The following is a 23,733-nucleotide window of genomic DNA, read 5'->3' as shown; positions in this document are numbered from 1 at the left end:
TATATATATATATATATATATATATATATATATATATGTATATATATGTGTGTGTATATATATCTATATATATATATGTGTGTGTATATATATCATGGAACTAACTTCCCAATCAACATCAGCAAGACAAAGGTTTACCTAGAGGTAAATTAGACTTCACAATGGTCACATCTTCACAGAGGTTTCTCTTGATATAATAATAATACTGAATAATCGACTTCACTCTTTCAGCTTCTGCGCCAGCTGGGGAAAATTCTGTCCGACTCACCGAACATGGCGCTGACCTCCCCCGCCATGAGCACGGGCACCGTCTCGTTGTACAGGTTGACGTCGATGATGCCCTTCCGGATGGTCTCCCCGACTTTGGCCCCCAGCAGCATGGAGCCCAGCGTCTCGAAGATGGACGCCAGGATGCACGCCTGCTTCAGCGTGACCACGCCGGAGCCCACCGCCGTGCCGAAGGAGTTGGCCACGTCGTTGGCGCCCACCGAGAAGGCCAGCACGAAGGCGATGATGAAGCCGAGGATGACCATCCACAGATACGCATCCATATCCATCTTGATATGATTTTTTGTGTTTTTAAAAATCCAAGAGGAGAAAAAAAAAAAAAAAAAAAAAAAAAAAAGGAAGTGCTCTGTGCGCTTGAAGCGGAGGACTTAAGCCAAGTCCACTCCTTTTTTCTTCGTCCCCTGGTTGTAAAGAGTTCGAGGGGAGAAGTAAAGCCGCTAACTAAGCGTTTGGAGCTCAGTCCGGAGATTGGAGACTAGTGATGGTGGGTGCGGGGAGCATTCCATAGCTTAGTGTGAGACGGCCTGTCCGCGCGATCCTTCACCTGCCGGAGAAATAAAGGGGGACAAGAGACGCAGAGACAGATTAGTGTCATGAGCCATGACGGCTCTTTATCAACAGTGGCTACCATCTGACAACACCTCCCTTCAGAAGAGCTGAAACAAAGGAGGGGAGAGAGAGAGAGAGAGAGAGAGAGAGAGAGAGAGAGAGAGAGAGAGAGAGAGAGAGAGAGAGATCTCAGACAGCCATAATGGGACATCACAGTCTGCACTTCAAAGAAATCGAATCAGAGTGCTCAGAGGGCCTGCTGTTAGTGCCGGGACTATAAAAAGACAGCGGCGTCCAGAGCGAGATCGGGATACGAGCGACGCCCCCCCATCAGACTGAGCTGTTAAATGCTGTTAAACTGCCAAAACCTGCTTCTATTTCACATGTTTGCCACACATTTACTGAGTTCCCATATTAGACCACCAGAATATATATATATATATATATATATTTATCATTTTCACGTGTGACACAGTGATGCCAAAAGCTGATAATAGGCAGAATTACCAATTAGATTAAATGTTTCACATCAGGATGTCCGTGAGGTGCCTGAGAGCGGTTTGACCGCGAAGATCTTACTGGAAAACAAATGTGAAACAGTTTTCAAGCCCGACTGCGTTACAACCTTCTAATCTTTGCTCTTTTCAAGCTTCAGCAACTTCAAACAAATAGCGAAAGCTTTGCTGCAGTACAACATAAAAAAAGTACATGGATTTAAGTTGAGACTGCAATGCAGTAAGAACATCAGCAGTGACGCTTTACTGCTGCGAGAGGTGGGAGCTGTTGTGTAAGTAGACTGATGAGAGAGTAGAGAATGTGTAACTTCTGTGTTCTCTTGTGTCTTTTTCTTAACCTAGAAAATAAAGAATTATTTCAAATGTAAGTTGCTGTACATTACAGCTATTAAGTCTATATATAGTCCAACAATAAGCATGATGAAAAGGATCAGTGTTTTGGATGATGATTTGAAAATACTAATAAAATCGAATTGTTCCTAATCTAATTATCTTTTGTTTGAAAGAAAACTTTCCAAAATCTCTTTGTTTCAGCTTCTACGATGTCACGATTTGCTGCTTTTCTTGGTTTTATGTCACTGTGAACCAAACATCTTTCAGCTTTGGACTCGGTCCGACAAAACATGACATTGGAAGACGTCGTCCTTGCCTATCGGAGCTTGCAAAGGATATTTTTATTGCTATTTTCTGACTTTTTGTAGACGATCAAGCGATGAATCAAACCAGCGGGAGTCGCAGCCCTCCTAAAACGAGAGTAACACTTCAACAACTTCCCACGTCCCGGCAAAGTTCCACGAGGCATATTTACATGCAAACGATGACGACGTGCTTTAAGAGGAGATGATGAGGCCACCAACACTGAAGCCTCTGGTGGTCCCTGAGAAAACTCCACACCACAAATGACTCGCTCTGGCTTCTCTCTCTCCTCTTTTGTCTCGGCCACATAATCAAAGTCGTTTATAGGGGTTAATGGCAGCACATTTCCATTTTTGGTTAAGCCAATTGTTAATGGGGGAGCATTGAATGTAAACAGCTCGCAGCACATTCCCTCGACATGAACCGACTGTGTGCTCCCCATCGCGTGGGGATGAGCAGCTCCTTTCTAAATAGCCCTCAGGAAGTCATGGCCGCCTCCTCCTGACCGAGAGCTCCATCTGGAACAGTTGAGGTCCCGTACTGCTACCCCTTATCCTGTATTGAACCACAACGCGCACACGCACACGCACACGATAATAACTTGTCACTTGGTCAGGTCTGCCAAGACCTCCCTAGAAATCAGTATCTAGTAGCTGTCATTTTCCCCCCAGTAAGTGAGGGCAGTTTTGTTTTTTAGCTCAGGGGTTGCCAAATCTCAAATACTGCACTGATCCCTGAAGGGAAATTGTCTTTTCACCTGCTTCCCTCCAGACAGAGATCAGAGTGAAGGATCAGAGGCCCTGGACTTAAAGAGTCAGAGAGACTCTCAGACTGAAAGTTCATAAACTGAAGTCATGAACTCATGTCCATCATGACAATTGCTAGTAAGAGATTAACTAAATTAATAATTTATGACCAAACCTAACAATACAATCACAGGTAGGGTCTCTATCTGAATAAGATACCATAAGATGCGATAAGATACCATACAATAACATATCCTACCATAAGATACCCTACGATACTATAAGATACGATATGTGGCTACTGTGGCGAAGTGGATAGCAGGGCCGACCTTCAATCATCAGAGGATTGGCAGTTAGATCCCCGGGCTCCACTAGTTGCTTGTTGATGTGTCCTTGAGCAAGACACTTAACCCCAAAATTGCTCCTGTAGCTGTGCCTACGGTATAGAATTGTGATAGAATCTGAATTGTAAGATAAGATACCATAAGATAAGATAGCATAAGATAAGATAGCATAAGATAGAAGGAAATTCTTGTGCCAGAGATCGATGAAAGATTACAACAGAAGAAGAAAAAACAACAAAGATTATAAAGACATGTAAACAATAGAGTAATAAATATATATAAAGTGTAAAAAAAGTAATACTGACACCAGTACAAAATAGAATAGCAAGATAAATGTAGTAAAATAAGTCAACTAAATTAACTAAATAGCAAATTAAAACAAGAGTAAAAATGAGACGTAATACTAACACCAGTGCCTAACAGAAACTAAAAAAGAAAGGTTTTTGAGACATACCCTGAATATTTATAACACCTTGATTTATAATATGTTAATTTGAATTGAACCTAATTAGCATTTTTGAGGGGTGCTATATAAATAACACGTTTTACAGTCAATATATTGACAGGAACAGACTAACACGAGACACTGTGTAAATGTCTAACCCGCCTCCAGAGAACCACATAGTCGATCATGGCCCTCCACCAAGCACAACCAGAGACTCCACAGAGGACACGGGGAAACACGACACCGGAGAAAGGAACGGTGAGTGACTGGAGCGTCGGCGCCGACACATTAACCAGGCCTTTTTAATCGGGTCTTCAACTGTCTAAACAGGGAAACTCAACGTGACAGCTGCAGCCGATGCTCGGGCCATTCTGAAGACTTCACGCCGCCGCTCCCAGTGGTGCACGTAAGAAGTATTTCCTCCGAGATGAAATAATAATAATAATAATAATACATTTTATTTATATAGCGCTTTAAAAGGCACTCAAAGACACTTTACATGGTAAAAACAGAAACAATAAAAGCATTTATAATAAAAACAAAATCTACAACATGACAGTAAGAAAAAATAAACACGAAGAGAAAGAAAACATACATGACTGACTTTAGAGGTTAAAAGCAGATTTAAATAGGTGAGTTTTAAGTGCAGTTTAGTAAAATAGTTTAGTGGTAACCTGTGGAGTCCTCTTATTGACCGCTGTGCTACAGGAGACTCAAAAGGTTCCCCAGTCCTAAAAGAAGGTAAAATATGTCAAGTAGTCAAAAGCCTGCCTCAACAGCCTTTTTCAGGGTTACAGGATGTAGTAGACTGAAACCAAAATGACAAATCAGAGAGCCGTACGTCGTACATGGCGACCTTCACCCCGATAAGATATACAATTTCTAGATGGATATTTCTCACTTGGTAGAGGACATCAATAGGGTTTTTCGCTCAGTACCCGACACATCGCTGCTGGAGACCAAGGGCGCATTGCTGGGCCCACTGGAGATAAGGGACGCGCGGGACAACCAGAACTAGGAACCAGGACTGCACGTAGCAGACACCTGCTGCAGTAAAATAAGAGGTTTTCTAAAGCAGTGGTTCTCAAACTTTTTCTGTCACGCCCCACTTTGGAGGAAGAAAAATGTTCATGCCCCACCACCCACAAAAAATAGCTTATTGTGGCTGCAATTCACCTGTTTTGCACCGAATACCTTTCTAAGATAATAAAATAAACTGCAACCTGTGAAAAACTAAACAAAACAAGTTCAAATATTTGGCAATAAAGAGTTTTACTGAGTTTTACACTGCATATCTTTTCAAAACAATAACGTGCAACCTGTGCAAAACTAAACAAAATGCTCCAGATATGTGTCACACATATCTGGAGCATTTTATTTTAAATATGCTTTAAAATGTAGCATTCTAAAAGTAAAATAGCTGTGATTTAACAGCACGTGGGACTGTTGGGACTGTTAGTACACTGGCTGTGGTCATCACAGTGAACAGTGTGTACAGTGTGATGAGAGGGCAGGTGAGCCCTTGTTGCTGTACTTTATCTCCTTGGAGCAGAGTCTGCATTTAGCATACCCTGCCTTATCAATGTATTTAAAATACTGTGACAGCAGGAAGCTGTACTCACGTCTGTTTAGACCTCCACCTTTATCCAGGCCCAGCTCCACCTTTATCCAGGCCCAGCTCCACTCACAGCTCAGCCCTGCGTCAAGCTGCGCTACACAACCAACCAACAACTTCACCCTGAAGCTCTTTGACCTCATCATCTCATCAGTATCTAGGCCTTTCATTCTACTTTGAGTTAAAACAAACAACCTGCAACCAGATCCGCCGGTGTTCTGGTTTAACGTTAACGAGTGACCGTGTGAACTGAACCGGAACACGGGGGGGCTTCATGTTTCATCACGTTACGTTTTTTCCTCCTAAATCGTGATAATGACGAACGTTAACAGTCCACGAAGTTCCGCATGCAATGGACGTTAACTTAACCCAGCAAGTCTGAACGGTAACGGGACATAACGTAACTTAAACTGTAACGGAGGGAAAGACGGTGTAGACATCTTAACGCTGATTGGCCAAGACTCGACACGTCACATCAGAGATGTTTTATTGTGAAGATCACGACATCACCTTTTCTCCTCGTCTCACTCCAATCTGAGAAATGCTGGCTGGCCAGTTGACCGCCCCCCCCCCCCCCCCAAAAAAAAACCCTCTACGGATCTACACGATTCACGTGGATGATATATTTTGATTTAAAATCGACAAGTTTGCAGGTATGAATAAACTTCTTGAAATAAAAAAATTCTGCATTTCCCCCTGCGCTCCACCTGCAATACCGCCACAGTTTGAGAACTACTGTTCTAAAGGGACTCTGGTGCTTGGAAACACTTCCACTTTCGTCCACAGGGACCGCCAAAGTCAACACAAAACGAAAGTTCCTTGTAGTAGCTTTAACTCAATGCCTGTCGGTAAAAATAGGAAATACAGGCATGACGAGTGGTATCCATCATCTCATCCAACTCTGGGAAACAAATGGAATGTTTGCCCAAAGATGTCAAACAATTCCTTTAAATTGTATGATTTCTGGGATGGCAGGACACCAAAGCTCCTGCATGAAATAATGTAAACGTATGTTCATGTTACATAAATAAAGAACAGCACAAACTACCGTCTTGGCCCCTTCTCTCTCCTCGAACACGAGTACACGTCTAAATGTGTGTAGCGCGGTTCGAGCGTGGAACACACAGCTCTGACCTTGAGTAGCAAATCAACAGCTACATACATCGATTTTTACATTCAGAGAGCAGAGTATGCGCCAGGATCCAGTTTCAGATTCATGTGTGCGATGCAGGCCAAGCAGAGCTCATATAAAAATGGATTTCTTGCCAATAGATCGGCCATATGATGGTGTCCTCACCATCTCTGGCTGCACAATCAAGCCGTGTGACTTGTGAACGTTCGCACGGCTCCAGTGGATGAATCACTGGGACCTTGAAAACGTCTAAGAGTCTTTTGAAAGCAAAGAGTAAAATACATAAAGAAAAAGAGTTACGCAAAATGTTATGCAACCGCCGTGAAGGTTCTCTTTTCAACTGGGTGAGAATGTACATCACGATTATGCTGCTGCTCTGCTGCTAGAATGCTGAATGTAATTAGAAAAAAATGCTGAATTAGAAAGAAATGTCAGCAGTGGGATCTTTGCCAGAGGGAAGGAATTACTCGTCTGCTCAATAAAATAATTTACAAGCCACTCACAGGGGGACAAAGTATGTCTTGAATAGTTTTTATAGCGTTATCATTCAGACATGCACATATTTCCCGCCGGCTGCTTTCACAACTGCACTAAAAAGGAATTTCATGGTTAATTTTAATTTCTAATAAACAACAAAATAAGAGTTTACCATGTTGAAATTAAAAACACTGATACTGTGTCATAGAGCCCTGCACGTAGACTTTCTTTTCTTTTCGGGACTTTATCCGTCTGGAGGATTCTGGACCACACAACAAAAAACATGTTCGGCTATAATAAAAAGGTTGAAGCGCTCAAACGGCTTCCCATTTTCAGCTCGGGTGGATCTTTTAGAACGTTCTGCACAATGAGAACCACTGCCGCTGTCCAAGGTGCTGAACCCGAGACCACCGGGATGTGGGAGCTGTCCGAGGTTGATCGCTGTTGTTCACACCAGGTGAATTTCAGACATGTATGGCAGGATTTTAGGTGATAAATTATTATGATATGTTTTGAAGTCATTATGAATATCCCATTATTCTCACCATTTCTTATGCAATCAGCTTTATGAGATTTTGTTATTTTGTAAATTTCTGTAACTGTTTGTTGAATACAAACTTTACTTTCTGGGGGTGGCTGTAGCTCAGAGCAGGTAGTTAACTGATCACTGCCGGTTTATTGCCCCGCTCTTTGTGTACTTGAGCAACTCACCACTGTCCTCGAAGTAGCTTTCAAAGGGCGGGCCAGCACCTTGCCATGGCAGTGGTGTGTGTGTGCGGGAGGCAAACTGCAAATCGATATTTTTTTTTCCGCTAAAGTGGAAGAGCACTGTTATGTACTGTAAGTGCAGTCCGTTCACCATCTCATACTCTGCTTGAAATAAACCGGCCCTCTAAAAAAGCTACCCCAAAATAAAAACACTGGAAATTGACAGACTCTCTGAGGCAACATGCTCTTGAGGATTATTTCTGGCAGACTCATTTTCTTCCTGTGTGTGTGTCAGGTGGCAAAACATAATGAGGGCACAGACAAAAAAAAAGGCTGAGACCTCTATGTCTAGAGGACACATCGAAGATTTTAATGAGGGGAATTGTGCAGTACATGTATAGTGGAGAATATAAAAATTCTTTTTTTTGGACAATCTTAACTATGCAGCCGCATCACCACCCGAGCAGAGCATTGTTACCGGGTCACAACGTTGACCTCTGGGAAGCGTTGGCCGTGTCGTGCTGCCGTGAACCGATAAAACTGATCACTGCCATCACTGCCATCACCGTTTGTTTGCCGTCGCTGCTCGCTCACTAATCTGCCCGAGATGCCGCTGCACCACAGCCGGTGCAGAAAACACTGTGTCACGAGCTGCAGTCTGCATTGACACATGGCTGCACAATCCGCACACAGGATCCCCCCCCCCCTCCTCTCATCAGCTGGGCACAGAGCTAGAACACACAGGCAGCGTCAGATGATGACTCACGGCGGCACCGCTAAACTGGCACTGACTAATTGTTACATCTGAAGCGTACGCAACCGCAGCGCGTGCCTCCAAGGACACAGGATGCTCACGTCTACCGGAAAGTTAAAAATACAACAGAGAGATGAAAAAAACAGCCTGGAAATCAACTCCACTCACCTTCATGTCTCTTCAGTGGAGGGTGAGAAAGTGGTGGGAGACGAGTGAATGTCAGAGATGAGACAACACGGAGAAACGGTGGGGAGAGAGAGAGAAAAAGATGAAATGGACCAGGGGAATAAAAACCAGGAGGGGAGTATGTGCCGTGACGGGGGGGGGGGAATTCTGAGTGGAAGAGAACAGCTGATGACAGGAGGAGAGGAAGAAAGAGAGAGGCTTGGTGAGAATATCAGCAGGTTGTGGTGCTGTTGCGGGAGCGAGAGAGAGAGACAGAGAGAGAAGCGCAGCCAGCTGAGTCTAGACTGCCTCTTAAAAGGGAAGTATCCTCATTCACGGCGCGCACCAGCCAATGGCGAGCGGCGGACGGAGAGGAGGCAGCCAATGGCCGCGGAGCTGCGTGTGGATGTGTCGTGCGGCCTGGAGAAAAGAGAAAAGGCATGCCGACGGATCAAGGGTGTTCCGAGCACCGGCGTTCCCCTCGGTCACTCTGGTGGATATCTAATATGCAGACGCATGTTCAAGAAGGAGAGCTACAGTGCGAGTTACACAAGAGTCATGTGATGAGATGAGCCTAGCCACACACACACACACTCTATCTCAACAGTCGTTTGGCTGCCATCCACACGTCAGAGAGAGACCCCCCCCCACACACACGCACACACTCACACACAAAGACCTCAGACATTAACGAGCCTTTCTATTGTACTGGAGTTTGAGCTTTCTGGCAGCTTCTAAACTATGATTTGAGCGCAATACTCCGGACTGAAAATGATCTTTTTAATAGTTTTTTCAACTTTGGGAAAAATGTACCCCCAAAAAAACCTGCCTTGCACAAACTCCTCAAGTTGTTCTTTGTAGCCTTTGAAAGCATAAAGTTAAAAACACTCACGTACACCACTGAAGCTCTGGCCGGTCAGGTCCGGTTTCCCTTCGATCTCACACACCATGCAAGGACTTAGAATACTTCATTTGTCCAGTACTGTCTCAGATTTCTGATCTGGCGTTCCTTCTCTCACTCATTCTCTCCCTGCTCTGAACCCCCCTACCCCCCCCCCCCCCCCCCACCACCACCACCACCTCCCCCAGCTGGCCCCTGCCTGCTAAAAAGCCTATCTGCGTCAGCTGCACCTGCTGCCTCTGACTCTCTGCTTCGCAGCAGGGAGGCGCTGTCTCCTCGGAACCAAAACACGCACACTCTATCATGCACACACGGAAACACACACAGGCTCTACACGGTGTCTGAGATCAGTCAGGCCTCCGAGGGGGGTCGCCGAAGAATGACAACAACACTGTGAAGAGCACGTCGCTCTCCACACACGTCTTCAAAAGACTCACACACACACTTCCATAAATCCTCTCACTCATTCCGTCTGCTCTCCGCCGCCATAAAGGTCTGCATTGCAGCACTAAGTCGGGTTGTCACGGAGCAAGTAACTGTGGTAATCCTTCAGATTGCTTCTGACGGCCATTTCGATCTGTCAAATACTAATGTGGGCCCGCAGGTAAATCATTCATTTCCAGTTCACCTTTTTTTTTATAAATATCTCGGGATAGAAGTAGAAAGAGACGAGTTATCGACGTCCCGCAGGTTTTCCTCAAGGTCACTGAAGACCCCAAGGCGGAAACGTCTCGGGGCACAATCCCTTCTTTGAAACTAAATAGGCCCTAAACATCACGCTTTATGAATATTTCTTTTCCATCGATAGTTTATTGAGGGTTTCGACACAAGAACTGAAAGCAAATGTTACTGTGGGTGTCGAACGTGTACTTATACATTTATGTTTGGAATGTGGATGCACCGATACCAGGCCGATACTGACTCAAACAGCTGGATCGGGCCGATGTAGTCGGTATATACGATATATATATATTATATAAATATATATATATATTACGTTTTGACCAATCTGTTGCTCCGTTAAAAAGATTTACACTTAAACTTATAATTCCTATTAATTTTGAAGATTTTTCTTTTACCAAGTTGCTGGTGTACAATTTATTAGTATTATTTATACAAATATCTATATCTATGTATTTATTTGGTACATTTTGCTTTACATTGATCTGTCGATGTCGACCGACCCGGGTATCACTATCGGTATCAGGACTGAAAAAAGTCAGGTCGGTGCATCTAGAGCTGGATATTATATTGGTATTGTGATATGAGACTAGATATCGTCTTAGATTTTGGATATCATAAAATATAAGTGTTACAGTAAAGTGATGTCATTTTCTGAACTTTCCAGACTGCTCTATTATTTACCCACTTAGTCATTATAGCCTCATCACTGATGATTATAAGAAATTGTGGAAATATTTGGTGGAAGCACCAAGGTATTTCATCCAAAATATCGTGATATTGGATTTTCTCCACAATCGCCCGGCCCTCGGTGCAGTATTGTAAAGTGTGTGTTGAGAACTACTGACCAAGAACACCTGGGTATATTAACGTGCTGTTGATCAATTGGTTTTGTGTCATCGGTACTCCCTTACCACAGACGGCAAAGATGAAACAACCAATAGGGATAAATCCCTCTCAGTGAACCATCTACATACATTTAAGGCCTGTGAACAGCCTGTATGTAATGTATGATTAATACACACGGCGGTTGATGAGGTACCTCCTCCAATCCAATTTCAAGGCATGACAAAAATCAGAGAAATGTCAGCCTCACGCTCCACAGACCGACCGCGCATCTGAGCCTTTAGCAACACTAGAGCGGACAGTGTTACAACAGCAAACAATCGGAGCCTCCCCCCCCCCGACTTCCAGTGTTGAGTAAGCCTTATGTTTAAACACTCTTTTAAGGTCAGCTCTCTCTGGTTTCAGCAGAGACCCGGGTTTGACTCCCTCGCCCCACAAATGGCAAAGTGACTTGAAGCGGCTCCCCCTCCCCCCCCCGTTTCAGTGTTTCGAGTAACTAAAAAGGACGCGCTGTGCTGTCCTCAGACTGTTTGTTTAAGAGGGAGGGGTCCATAAAAAGTATGCCGTCTTACAGCAACACAGAGAGAGAGAAATAAAAAGAAAACATGAAACGTACGCAGAAATATATTACTGCCTGAACATTTAAAAAGACATGGACATTCATAGGATTTCTACAAGTATTGTAGTCAAGTTAATAAAAGGTGGGAATTTGAAATTATTCTCTGGAAAGGTCTAGCTGAGCGCACACACACACAAACACACATGCTGCTTCAAAAAAAAAACTCTGGCTTAATCAGCAGCAACACAAAGGATGCGGTGCCCAAAATAAAGCTTTTAGGTCGGCAGAAACTATTAGTCACCTCTGAGAATAAACCGTGCTCTCAACGGGGATTCCTAATTGACCAATCGAAATGCGCCTCAAAAGTTGAATACAAAGCCAACTGCTCTATTACTAACAGTCAGGGGCCCCCGTTCTGCTGGCTGGCTTTCACATCATAGGACTACCAACACAATTGGGCTCGGTACGTACCAACAATGGCGGCTTTTTTTTTTTTGAGGCTGCAGTCCGGCTTTCTTCTCTTCCTGCCATTTGCCTCCATATTGCCATGAGTGTAGGAGTCATCTTACCCATGACCCTCTCTCTGTGTTCCTCGCCCCCCACTCCCTCCCTCCCACACTTCAGCCGGACAGTTCCAGTTCTCTTCCGGGATTCAGCGTCGAGGCCCAATAGAGAAGCCTGGCCCCCCTTTCGACCCCAGTGCTCGCTCCTCTGCAGGGCCCCCCTCTCCCGATCTCTCATCTCAGATGTGGAAGGGGAGAAAACCTAACCTACCTCTTTCTCCACTGCTGAGACTGGTAATCTGTCATTTGGCAGGTTGCGTGGTATTAAAATGTGTTACTGGGGCAAAGTGGGTGCCGGTATTAGCGAGGGTGCTGAAAAAAAAAACGGAGCACAAACAAGGACAAGAGACTCTGAGAAACCAGTGCTACAGACATGAGTAACGATGTTTCAGGCTACGTCTAATGGGGATAAATGCGTCTTGTCCTATCATTTGGCGACTGGCCAATGATATCTCCATGAAAGTGTTCACCACAGCAGAGATCTAATAATGCTGGGTTTGAAACAAAAATTGGCTTTATAAAAATGCCGACATATGACATGTCATGTGATTGCCTTCCGAGTCACGTGATCCATTTGAGAATTCGGCCAAGCTTTTCTAATTCGCTTTTGAAAGAGATGGCTTTGCAATGTACTTCTGATATAACTAAGGAGCCAGAGTGCATAAAAAGCATCATATTAGACTAATGGAGGATCTCCTGCACCACCCGAAAGTTTGCCCCCCGCGCAAAGCAATCGAGACATGTTACATATTTATATTCATGTAGTTATAAGAGGATCATGCAATCACTCACGTGCATGCGTGTGTGCACCCCTGTGTCTGTCCACGGTTAATCTCGTATTCTGCTGCAGCAAACTGCACAGTATTTTGGGTGTCCGGTTAAGGCTGCATGCTCCGGGTCCTCTCCGGGTTACGGTGACTCACACTTTCTTAAAATACCCTTTATTGCCAGTTTTACACTGCCATTGACTGGCTCTGAAGTGGGGGGGGGGGGGCTCACTTGTGATTTGGGATGACGTGTTTGGCTAACAGCGACCAGAACTACCAGTACACACACTACTAGGTACAGAGGAGCCACTTGGAGTTTCATTTTGGTTTTTGGGAAGACTGCATGACGTGTCTTATACGACCACTTGTAGCCGATTGCCTGCATACTGTATATCGCTGCTTGTTTTTGAGTTTCAATGAAGCGTGTATTACGACGTGTTACAGCCGATTAGTGTCTAGACGGGGGGGTTTGCATAGTACAGTAATAGCATTATAGCAAAGTTGTACATGGTGCTAACGTGCTACAGGTGGTTATAAAAGGTCAATAGAGCTTAAAGTATCTGAATTGCTTGCTTACTATGTGTGGACATAATTTAGGAAAGTGGGAACTAATTACCTTCATTAGGTAAGGAAAGAAAAAAAGCTAATAAACCAACTGTGGATACTTTTTAAGAATAGCAAATTACTACGTTGCATGTTTGCTTCTATCAACTCTGTGAGTAACTACAGCTTGACGGAAATTTGTCGGCAGTGTCCCCACATGTGAGGTTAAAAGGTGAGAAAAGAGGCGAAGAGAGAGGGGGAGAAAGAAAGAGACCCTCCTGAGCTGGATCTAGTGCCCTGTGCCCTCCCAGTCTTAATCCTGGCTTCCAGCACATGACCCAGCTAATAGCATTATGGAGTGCTTTGATTAGACCTGCTGCTGTGCGCACGTAGTGCGAGACATGGCAGCGGCGGATATGGGGTTCTCTCCCACTACTTTGCAGGAATGCCAGGCTTCTGACTGACACACACACACACACACCGTATTAACCATACATTTAAAACATCAGCCTACACGCAGTGGAAGAGACACGAGGCCGGCCCTGGATTAGGCCTGCGAATCAGTGAGTCAGCGGATTACCCCGCCGATGTTATTCTAAGAAAACTAAGAGCAATGTTGATAAATGTGCTGCTAGCATTAGCCGCGGGCCGACAAGGAGTGAGCTGAGAGAGTGGTACTTGAAGCGGTCACAGCATGGGGAGGTGGGAGGGTGATTTCACGTAGCGACTTCAGCAGTCGGCCTTAATCGCATCAAGGGGTCTCTCGAGGGAAAAGTTGATTTTTAAGTGTATGAACAAACAATTGATGGACCCTTACAAGGGCTGTGTAGTGGATGTCAATCCTGAGTTGGGTCCACATCACAAGGTGTCAGAAAGAGTTGGTCCTGATATTGTGGTCAGATTTCCTACATTTAAATCACATTTTTGAAGATTTTATACTAACTTCACCAAAGTAAAGGTAGTTTTAGTAACTGCTGAAAGTCTGTATCAAAAGTTTGAATGATGTACACACAACAGCGTGCAATAAGGAGGGAGACGATTAAAGCTGGGCATGTGGACACTATACCGTATAGCAGGGGTCTCAAACTCATTTTCACTCTGGGCCACATCAGCATTATGGTTGCCCACAAAGGGCCGGTTGTAAATGTAACTACTCCTAACATATTGTTAAATAACTGTCTCTGCATTTGATTATTGTTTATTCAAGTGTAAAAATATTGTACATGCAGTTATATAAATGTAAAAAATATATTTAAGCACATTTCTGTTATAAGAACTTAAATCCTTTTAATTTAGTGTTAAGAAACCCACATTACTCTATCAAAGATCAAACTATTAAAGAAAATATCAAAGACAAATATCAAATAACTTCGACTTTCTATCTCATAATTTCGACTATGTGGATATTTTTGTTATCAAGTCTAACTTTTAAATTTTTTACTTTTTTTTTTTTTTTGCTGGCGGATTCGTGGGCCACATAAAATGACGTGGTGGGCCGGATTCGGCCCGTGGGCCTTGAGTTTGAGACCCCTGCTGTAGAGGGTAAACTATGGGGGGATTCAGCACAGCGTGTCTTCACTGTGGGAGACAGCTCTGTGTGTTTCTGCCATGTCCTTACAATGATTGTGCAACAACGAATCCTGAAGCAGAAGCAACAAAGGTAAACCACACCAACACGAACATGACGTCAATCTTACACATATAAAATTCTCTTGTCAAGAGTTTTGCAACAGCCAGATCCGTTCTATCTGAGAACTACAAGAACTCAAGTTTCCCTCCTAAAGGATTGATGGAGACAGAAACGGAACGGTCCACAGGCAGGTCCCTGACAAAATCACAATCGTGAATTGTCAACAGAGTGAAATAATTGCTTGTATTGTGAAGCATGAATGAGTTAATCTCAAAATGACACGGTACACACACTGTGTGACTGGTGTTATCCATCACGTGTTAGTCAGCGGTGTTGCACACACAGGTTCAAGGACAGGTTCGGTTTGGCATTTGTGTGGCAAGTTGGCAAATCAGGTTACAACCAGATAGTAAAACTACACGTTTTTGTCCTCCGATACTTGTAATCAAAGATTATAAAATGGGAGAAATGTAGAATGAATTCTCTCTACAGACAAAATGTTTATCGTTCCTCTAGTTCTCTCCGCCTACAAAACACCACCTATTAATAAGAACGTTTTAACGCAGCTGCGGTGGCTCGACATGTCTTTTTGAGCGCGCTTTGTGGCATGTGCCGCTTTCCTTTGTGTCCGAGCGCCGTCGCAGCGTGCTCCGCGCTGAGGCAAACTCATTGTGACAAGAGGTCTGCTGGTGTTCCGGTGACGGAGGGTCACCTCTAATCCCGTTGGGATAAAAATTGTTTCCTTGAAACTTGTTTTATTTTTCTTTCCACCCATTGCCTCAAATCAGAACACCGTGTTGCCCCGACCAGGAGGGGGAATGGTGACGCTCAAATCTCCTCGTTTGTTGTTCGTGTGCCACTGCAATTTTCAAAACGCATGGAGTTTTGCTGTAAATGCCATTTGAAGCCTGCTGTCTCTTTGAGTCTGTCTTACTGTACTCTCCTGCAGGCTGTAGTAGTCGTCGGGGAAAAACTTGCTGACATAAACAGCTGCCTCCACTAAAGTACTCCACCATGTTAGATATACTTGACTTGTATAACTCATCTTATACGCAATTTTTCCAGACCAATACCATTCCATTGTCTCCAGTTTTTCTTCACTAGTGTGTGCTTTGAATACGTATGTCCTTTTTGTGATTGGTTGATGCCTTCGTTCGCTGTGCAAAAGTGTAAAAAGAAAATCTATCTCGTTCTGGAAAATAAATTCTGTCACTTGTTCGCTGCGTAATGTTCGTGTTTTGTGTGAACGTACAAAAACGAGGGTTTGGAAAAGATATTTTTATCATGCAAGTGAAATCGTATGGGAAAGAAAAAACACCCCAGTGTGCTAAGGCCTGAAACGTTTTTTTACCTTCACTTTTTACTTCACAGCTAATTAAACCACTGTTAATCATGCATGCGTCAATATAAAAACGTAATAGAAAAAATTGTCCAGCCCTTATCCACCCTATCATATTTTTTGCAAGGCAGAAACAGAAGTGTGTATGTGTAAAGATTACGCTGCAGACTGAAGCTGGGTAAGCCTTCTCAGCATTTCTGGGTGGTGGTGTGTGTGTGTGTGTGTGTGTGTGTGTGTGTGTGTGTGTGTGTGTGTGTGAGAGTGTGTGTGTGGGTGGGGTGGGGTGGGGGGTCACTCTCTGTGACGCCTCAGCAGAGCTGGAATGTGTGAAACATTATGAAGATGTCGACACCTGTTCAACGCAAGGAACTTGTTCACAGGGGGGGGGGGGGAATTTTCAACGATACTCAATGCTCATCTCCTAAAGTTTACAGGTCTACAAAAGGCCTCGTTACTCCAGGATACTGAAGGAGAGGACATCTTTATTATATATTATTTATACACAGGGGTTCCCTGTGTACAGAAGTGTTATGTTGGTGCCAGCGCATTTTCCAGCCGCTCCGTTTCAACATTGCTCATTTCTCCTTTTGGACCGGCATGGATCTAAAGAGCACCAATCATGCAATTGAGCATTATTAAGGCCACGTCCACACTACTCCGTTTCCATTTGAAAACGCATATGTTTTGCTACGTTTACACTGAGCGTCCACACTACGTCGGCGTTTTCGAGCCCCGAAAATGGAGAAGTTTGAAAACACTCCCGAGTACAGATAAGTTTGAAAACTCCGGGGTTGCGTGTTCGTGTGGACGGCCAAAAACGGATACGTTTGGAAACGATGATGCCCACACCCGCGTTCGCTACTTCATTGGTTCTTAGCAGTCATGACGTGTCCTTCCCTGATTCGTCACATCACTATCACGTGATAGGGGTGGGAATCATCAGAGGTCCCGCGATACGATATTATCACGATACTTAGGTCACGATACGATATTATCACGATACTGCGATATTCTGAGTATTGCGATTTATTACTTTTTTCAACTTCAAATTGTCCCCAAAGGAAAACTGTGTCAACATGTTTTATCTAATAAGATAAAGTTTTCAGTCTGTTCATCTCACTTCAATCATTTTTATTGCAGCAAAATAGGATTGTCAAGCAGACAGACTGACCAACAATGTCATAAATGTTGCATGAACCTGACAAACTGAACCATTTGTATTACTACATAGTCCAACTTAACTAAATGCAAACGTGTGGACTCAGTATATGAACTATAACTTATATAAGTAGGATATAAGAGTTATATAACTCAGTATAATTTGCGATGCGTGGAAGTCAAGGGCAGAGAGACAGTTATGTGCTGCACTCTCCCCATGAGCCTGGCTACTGTTGGCAGATTTAACCCCGTTGTGAGGCCAGATGTCTCCATCTTTGTTTTGATCAACTTCCTACCAATCACGCTGACCCAGGACCTTTGCTGACCTCACCAGAAAATAACTCAGCACCATCTAGTGGACTGAAAAAGCAATTGATTTGAATTTTCTAAAAAAAAAAAATTTCTTTTTTTTTTTAATAGTTTATATAATAAAAGATCGATACTTGGCGTCCGTGTATCGATACAATATCGCCACACAAAATATCGCGATACTATGCTGTATCGATTTTTTCCCCCACCCCTATCACGTGACCGTTTCCCGGAAATCATAAACAACAACATTGATTACCGATCGACTACCAGGAAATGGACAACCAATTACAGGCGTTGCTGACCTTGTTGTCTTTACTAGCAGCTGTTGTTCAGTTAAAGTCCTCATTTTTGCAAAGGAAGCAGCTGTTAATGGAGCGATTAACGAGCGGCGTGTCTAGCGGCGTGTCTAGCGGCGTTATCAGACCTACGGAGCGGCTGTCTGAAGTCACTGTTAGCGGCTTTAGGGAGGACGATGGACACAAAACGGAGGACTTTCCTGTCCTTATTAATGCTTATTTTGTTCTGCACAAATATTGTGAAGTCCGCAGATAAAATGTAAAGGAACAAAACACTGATTGCTCTCCAGTAGGACAGATTGAGTGAGAACAGAAACAATGAAACCGAGGAAACGAGTGAGAGACGTGAGTTGACCACATTTATGGATCATAATCTAGTAAACCTTTACGTGTAAGTGTTGATTTTAAAGTAAATTTAATGTGTGAGAGAGAGAGAGATAGAGCATGACCCGCAGCGCTGTAACTAACGTTAAGTCTAAAAAATAAAACTTCTAAAACTTTCCACTAAATGTGTCTGTTTGAGTTTATAGAGGAAGATTTTAGAGAAGATCTTAAGTATCAAACATGACTTTTCATTCTTAAAGACTACTTTATTACTCTGTCGTATTTTTTTTAATTAAGCAACCAATCTACTTCCTGTTGACACCGGCACCCACCCGCATTGTGTACGTGAATAGTCACGTGATATTCATTTTCAGGCGTTTTAGTCTGGACGGAGATCATTTCAAAAACGATCGTTTTAGTTTTAAAACTCTGTTTTAAAACGAAAACAGAGTAGTGTGAACATGGCCTAAAAGGAGGGCAACGAGATCTTTATTATGCCACTAATCACCTCCTCCCCTCAGTTTGAATGCCCTGATTAAAAACCCCGTTAAAAACAAGTAAGAAAAAAAATCCCCTTAATGCTGTTAGGCAGTCTCAGCTTGTTAGGCGTAATGACATGATTCAGTGCAGTCATCGTATGTGATCACAATAGTATTTTCTCTGTATAATTAAATGTCTCATGGGTGACATTAAAGACATAATTTGCTGTAATATCCTGCAGTGCATTTTGAACTTTCACACTATTAAGACAATTTTTTAAATGTTTACATTTCTGATATGTTGTGGACCAGTTCGGTCAGCACCAGAGATGCTGTCACCGTAGTTGATCTCACTGATATGACGGTTTTGGGTCCAATGTTTCCCATCAACGTCATCAAACATCTATTAGCACAGGGAAACTGTTAAGGTAAATAACCCGGTACCAACAAGTAGAGTAACTTCTCCAGTCAAAGCAATCGATCCTTTTTGTGCCCAGATGTATATGAAGGCAAATCACTGTCAAAATCCGAGAGCACAAATGAAATCCATGCGCGCGCGAAAATCGAACAGCCACGCACGTATTTTACTTTGACGAGCGCTTTTACATCACTCTGCGGGCAAAATTCCGTCTCGCGCGAGCAAAAGTCGCTCGTGAAGCTTAAACCTGCTCGCTCGCGAAACTTTGACCTGCTCGCTCTCGAGTAGTTTTTCTTTTTGACAGTAAGTGGGCAGACCCAGTCTCCATTGTATTCAATTGAATTCTGCTCGCGCAAGACAAAATTTTGCTCGCGGAGTGATGTAAAAGCGATCGTCAACGTAAAATACGTGCACGGCTGTTTGATTGCGCATGGATCTCATTTGCGCTCTCGGATTTTGACAGTGATTTGCCTTCATAGATCTATGAGGAAGGAAAAAAAGACCACTTGTTTCACTGCAAGCGTTCTTCGATTAAATGCGACGTCTGATTGGCTCACTACCGCAGCAGCTACGACCCATGCAGCTGGGATTACAAATCCAAACTAGACGAGTCACGATACTGGGCCGATACCGACTCAAAAAGCAGGATCAGCTATCTGTGACACACTGGGATTTTAACTCATGTTCATGCTTTGTTAAATTTGTTCCTCAGTAAAAAAAAGAAAAAATGTACACTTATATTGCATTTCCTGTTGATTTAGAATATTTCTTTACCAAGTTGATGGTGTATGATTTATTATTTTGAGCCGTGAATTTATATCTATGTATTTATTTGGTACATTTTGTTTTACAAGATTAGAAAATCGATCTTTAAGTGAAGCCTGATGTTGCTTCACACATTAAGGAATAATCCCAGTCTCTTCCACACAGTGAGGCATACAGCCGATGAATGTATTGGAATCAGGACTGAAAATGTCCGATCAGTGTGTCCCTAATCACAGTTACCATAGTAACCCATTAAAGTGTTGACAGTAAACTATTTAGAAAATTGGATTTGTCCGAGCCAGCAGTCAGAAAAACTCTCTTGACATCATGTCGACTTGCATGACAGTAGTGTGCCTTCACTTCCATTTTATCTGGAACAGAATAATTTGCATTTGTACATGCCTCTGCTCCACCTAGCTTGACACCCCCCTCCTCCAGCCTCGCAGCTTTCTGAGGTGTCACGTAACCAGCGCTCGCTCTTTTTGCTAAAGCCAAGTGGGGAGGAGGGATGATTTGGCTAGAAATAGCAGCGTCACATGAGTGTGTGCAGCGACCGGTCAGCCAGCTGCTCGTCCTTACATGGAGGCCCAGACGCACAATCGGACGCAAAGCAGGCGGTGACGTTATCGACGCGGCGGCGTGTGCACAGGACCTGTCGCACCCTTCGGCACTCTGGGAGAGCGGAGTTAGGAGGCGGACACGTGAGCTCACACCTGTTCAAACATCACGCTTTCTACAAACTCAGGACAACTTTCACCAGGACAAAAGAGACCCCCCCCCCCCCCACACACACACACACACACACACACACACACACACACAAACTCCCCCCTTTTTATCACGAGAGAAAAATTAAAAACACATGGCTGGTTTATGAGGTGATGTCTGTCCAATTAATTGAGAAAATATTGTATACACAAGTTAATGTTCATACTGAAATGACTAAATTGTCTCCAGCAGACAACATGAGAGTGCATATTTTTAAAATCAACTTCTTGCACAGCTGAATTACCAGTCTTTGAACATTTAGGGGGAAAAAAGAAATCATTAGTGGTTTCGGGAGATTTCCGTAGTCAATTAGCCATTTTTTAATGCTTTTTTGTTTTTATGACTTATTTCCAAGAAACGTACGATCACATCTCTAGTAAACACAAGATTTAAAGTGGTGCTTTGTCAATCATATCAACTAATCAATTCGTCGACAAAATCTCATGAGTGTTAGTTGATTATGAATTCCTGTGGTCTGGAACTACTTACTTTCACCAGACCTCCCACTCAGAGCAATAAACGAGCAGAGAAGCAATCCACACTGATATATTAAATTATCAAAAAAATAATATTTATTATTTTTTGTCAATATTATACAGCCCACCCACACAGTTTTGCCAATCCTCTCCTGATATAAAACCAGCTCTTTGGATATTTAGAGGCAACAGGAGCATAGATTTTGTATCCACCAGACACAAAAACAACAGACGGATCATCAACGAACACCACAAATAACTTTTTTTCCCATGCTTCTCTCACTATTTCCTTCCATAAGACTCGAACTGACCCCGGAAGCCTCGGTGGCAAAATGGTGAGTCATTAAAGTCGAGCGAGCCCCGGCTGCTCCTGAGCAAACGTACTTGAGCGAGAAGAACGGGGAAATAATGTCCATTCTACCTCCCAATAAATAACAAAAAGCACAATGCCTCACAGTTCAGCAGTAAGCCTGTCATTAGCATAGTTAACACCAGGCCAGCACCCAAAACAAGAGGCGCTCTGTGTGACGGTGCTTTGATACCGACCCTGCCGGTCGCACAGAAGGCCGTCAGAAATGCTACAGAGAAACGGCTCTCATGGCCCGAGAGGAGAGGACAAACGCTGCCAAAATCACACAAAACCACATGCAGCTAGCATCAGCAGTCACACGCTACCTGGTGATAATAAATGGCTAATTGTTTACATGCAAGTTCACTTTTTACAGGGACAATCTAGAGATTTTTTCAGGAGGCCGGAACTGAAAGAATAGGAGGTTTTTCTTATTTGCGTCGGCCTCCCCGATTCAAGCAAGGGGTCTCTTGCTTCAAAGCAACCGAGACGGGGGGGCTACCGGGAAGCCTGTGGCCGCCGGCGAGATTCAATAACTGAGTCGACGCTAACTGTTAACGCTGATATTTCTCAAGAAGACAGCAGAAACCTTCAAGGAATACCGCAATCGTTCTGCGAGGACCGAATGCCGGCGAAGAATCGGAGCATTACGAGCTATTATGGCTCACTTTGGGGTCGGAGAAGAATGCGGGCCGGCAATTTGATCGTTGATCTCGTACGGTTGCCACGAGACAGGAGTTCCCTGAAACCAGCGGCATACACATACATGTGTGCAGACCGCAAATATCTAAGTGTTTAAATGCAGGATTTTTTTTGCATCCAGGCAACTTAGATCTGGTTAAACACTGGGACTTAAACTGGATCAGTGGTTGTAAAAGTAGTCTAATTAAGAGCTGAGATGGTTTGGATTTTTTTTTAATGGTGCCCTGACCCTGAAGCAATGCTGGAATTAATTCATCATGAGAAAAGCTGCTGCTCTGAAGTTTGTTTTCAGTGTTCTCCATCATTGACTTGCTTAATGTGCGCTCTTCCTCCTTTAACCACAACAATCCTCCCTGCTCCCTTCTGTCCAGCGTTCTCGTTGTGACCTTTCTAAATAATAAAAAAATAAAAAGACGCGTTATCAGCTCCACTTGATCGACGACATGCATAACCAGTTTTTTTTAAGGCGATAACATGGATTGAGCAATGCTGTTTACAAGCAGACACACACACACACACACACACACACACACACACGACATGAAGCGTCCCACTCCCCCTGTGCTATCATGTGATGTTGTCATGGCCAAGGAGGGCTCAGGCATAACAGTGTGATTGTGCCGCTGAGGGCGAGGTGGGCCGCGATCAGAGAGACAGACTGTTCTCCGGCTGCGACGCTGCCGGCCCCGGTGCCAACTGCCTCTACGCCCACGGAGACGTGGACACGCCCAATGGCAGAAGGGGGCCAACCTGCACAGCGGGGCCCCTACCGTCATGGAAACCAGAAGCGACTTTGGTACATTTTCCATACGTCGCCTTTTTCCCACGTCTCATGTCGAGCCGTGAGATCAAGGTCACGTCTTCTTGGAAAATGTGGACTTGCTTCTAAACCCTGAGAGCGGACTGTGATTATAAAATTGTATATATTGTACAACTTAAAAACCATCCGTAAAAAAAATGCGTCAATCAGCTGTGCCAGCAGCTTTTATGTTACCCTGTGGGGCAGCAACCATCAATTATTTATATTAATGATTAATCAGCTCTGTGAGACTGTGCTTCTGCACAGTGGTACTTTGAGCTAAATGATAACGCATCTTACTTTAGCATGTTGGCATGCTAACATTTGCCTTTAACGATAACCTCTAACTACAACTGAGGATGATGGGGATGTCATTGGTTTCGCAGGTATTTGGTCATAAACGTAGATCTTGGACAAATTTAAAGTTTGGACTTGATGATGGCGCTACAGGGAAAAGTTAATGGATCAGTACGTTTTTGCAATCCATCCCGAGGGACACAAAAACATCGTTATCATGTTTCAAGGTAATCTATCCAACAGTTTTGAAAATATTTCACTTAAAACCACAAATGTCAAACCTCATGGTGGTGCTAGAGGGCTAAAGAAAGAACGGGGAAACTAATTAAGATCAACGTTCTGGCACTCTGCCTCCTTCAGGATGAAGTACAGCATGCCCCCCCCCCC

General features: G+C 43.7%; 1 protein-coding gene across 1 annotated transcript in view; it reads right to left on the bottom strand.

Annotated features, from left to right (window-relative positions):
* The window catches only part of slc20a2 (solute carrier family 20 member 2), a 53,014-nt gene that overhangs the window by 24,909 nt on the left and 4,372 nt on the right, over positions 1 to 23,733 (bottom strand). Inside the window, exons 3-4 of the mRNA XM_031856669.1 lie at positions 239 to 832; positions 129 to 138 (exon numbers count right to left, since the gene is read on the bottom strand). Of these exons, the coding sequence (XP_031712529.1) occupies positions 129 to 138; positions 239 to 557 (329 nt within the window). The 5' untranslated portion in view covers positions 558 to 832. The remainder of the gene's footprint in view (positions 1 to 128; positions 139 to 238; positions 833 to 23,733) is intronic.

The sequence above is a fragment of the Anarrhichthys ocellatus genome, unplaced genomic scaffold, assembly GCF_004355925.1.
Source record: "Anarrhichthys ocellatus isolate YVR2014 unplaced genomic scaffold, GSC_Weel_1.0 scaffold17, whole genome shotgun sequence".
NCBI lineage: Eukaryota > Metazoa > Chordata > Actinopteri > Perciformes > Anarhichadidae > Anarrhichthys > Anarrhichthys ocellatus.
The sequence above is the reverse complement of the archived record's forward strand: the minus strand, read 5'-3'. Positions and strand labels throughout refer to the sequence as shown.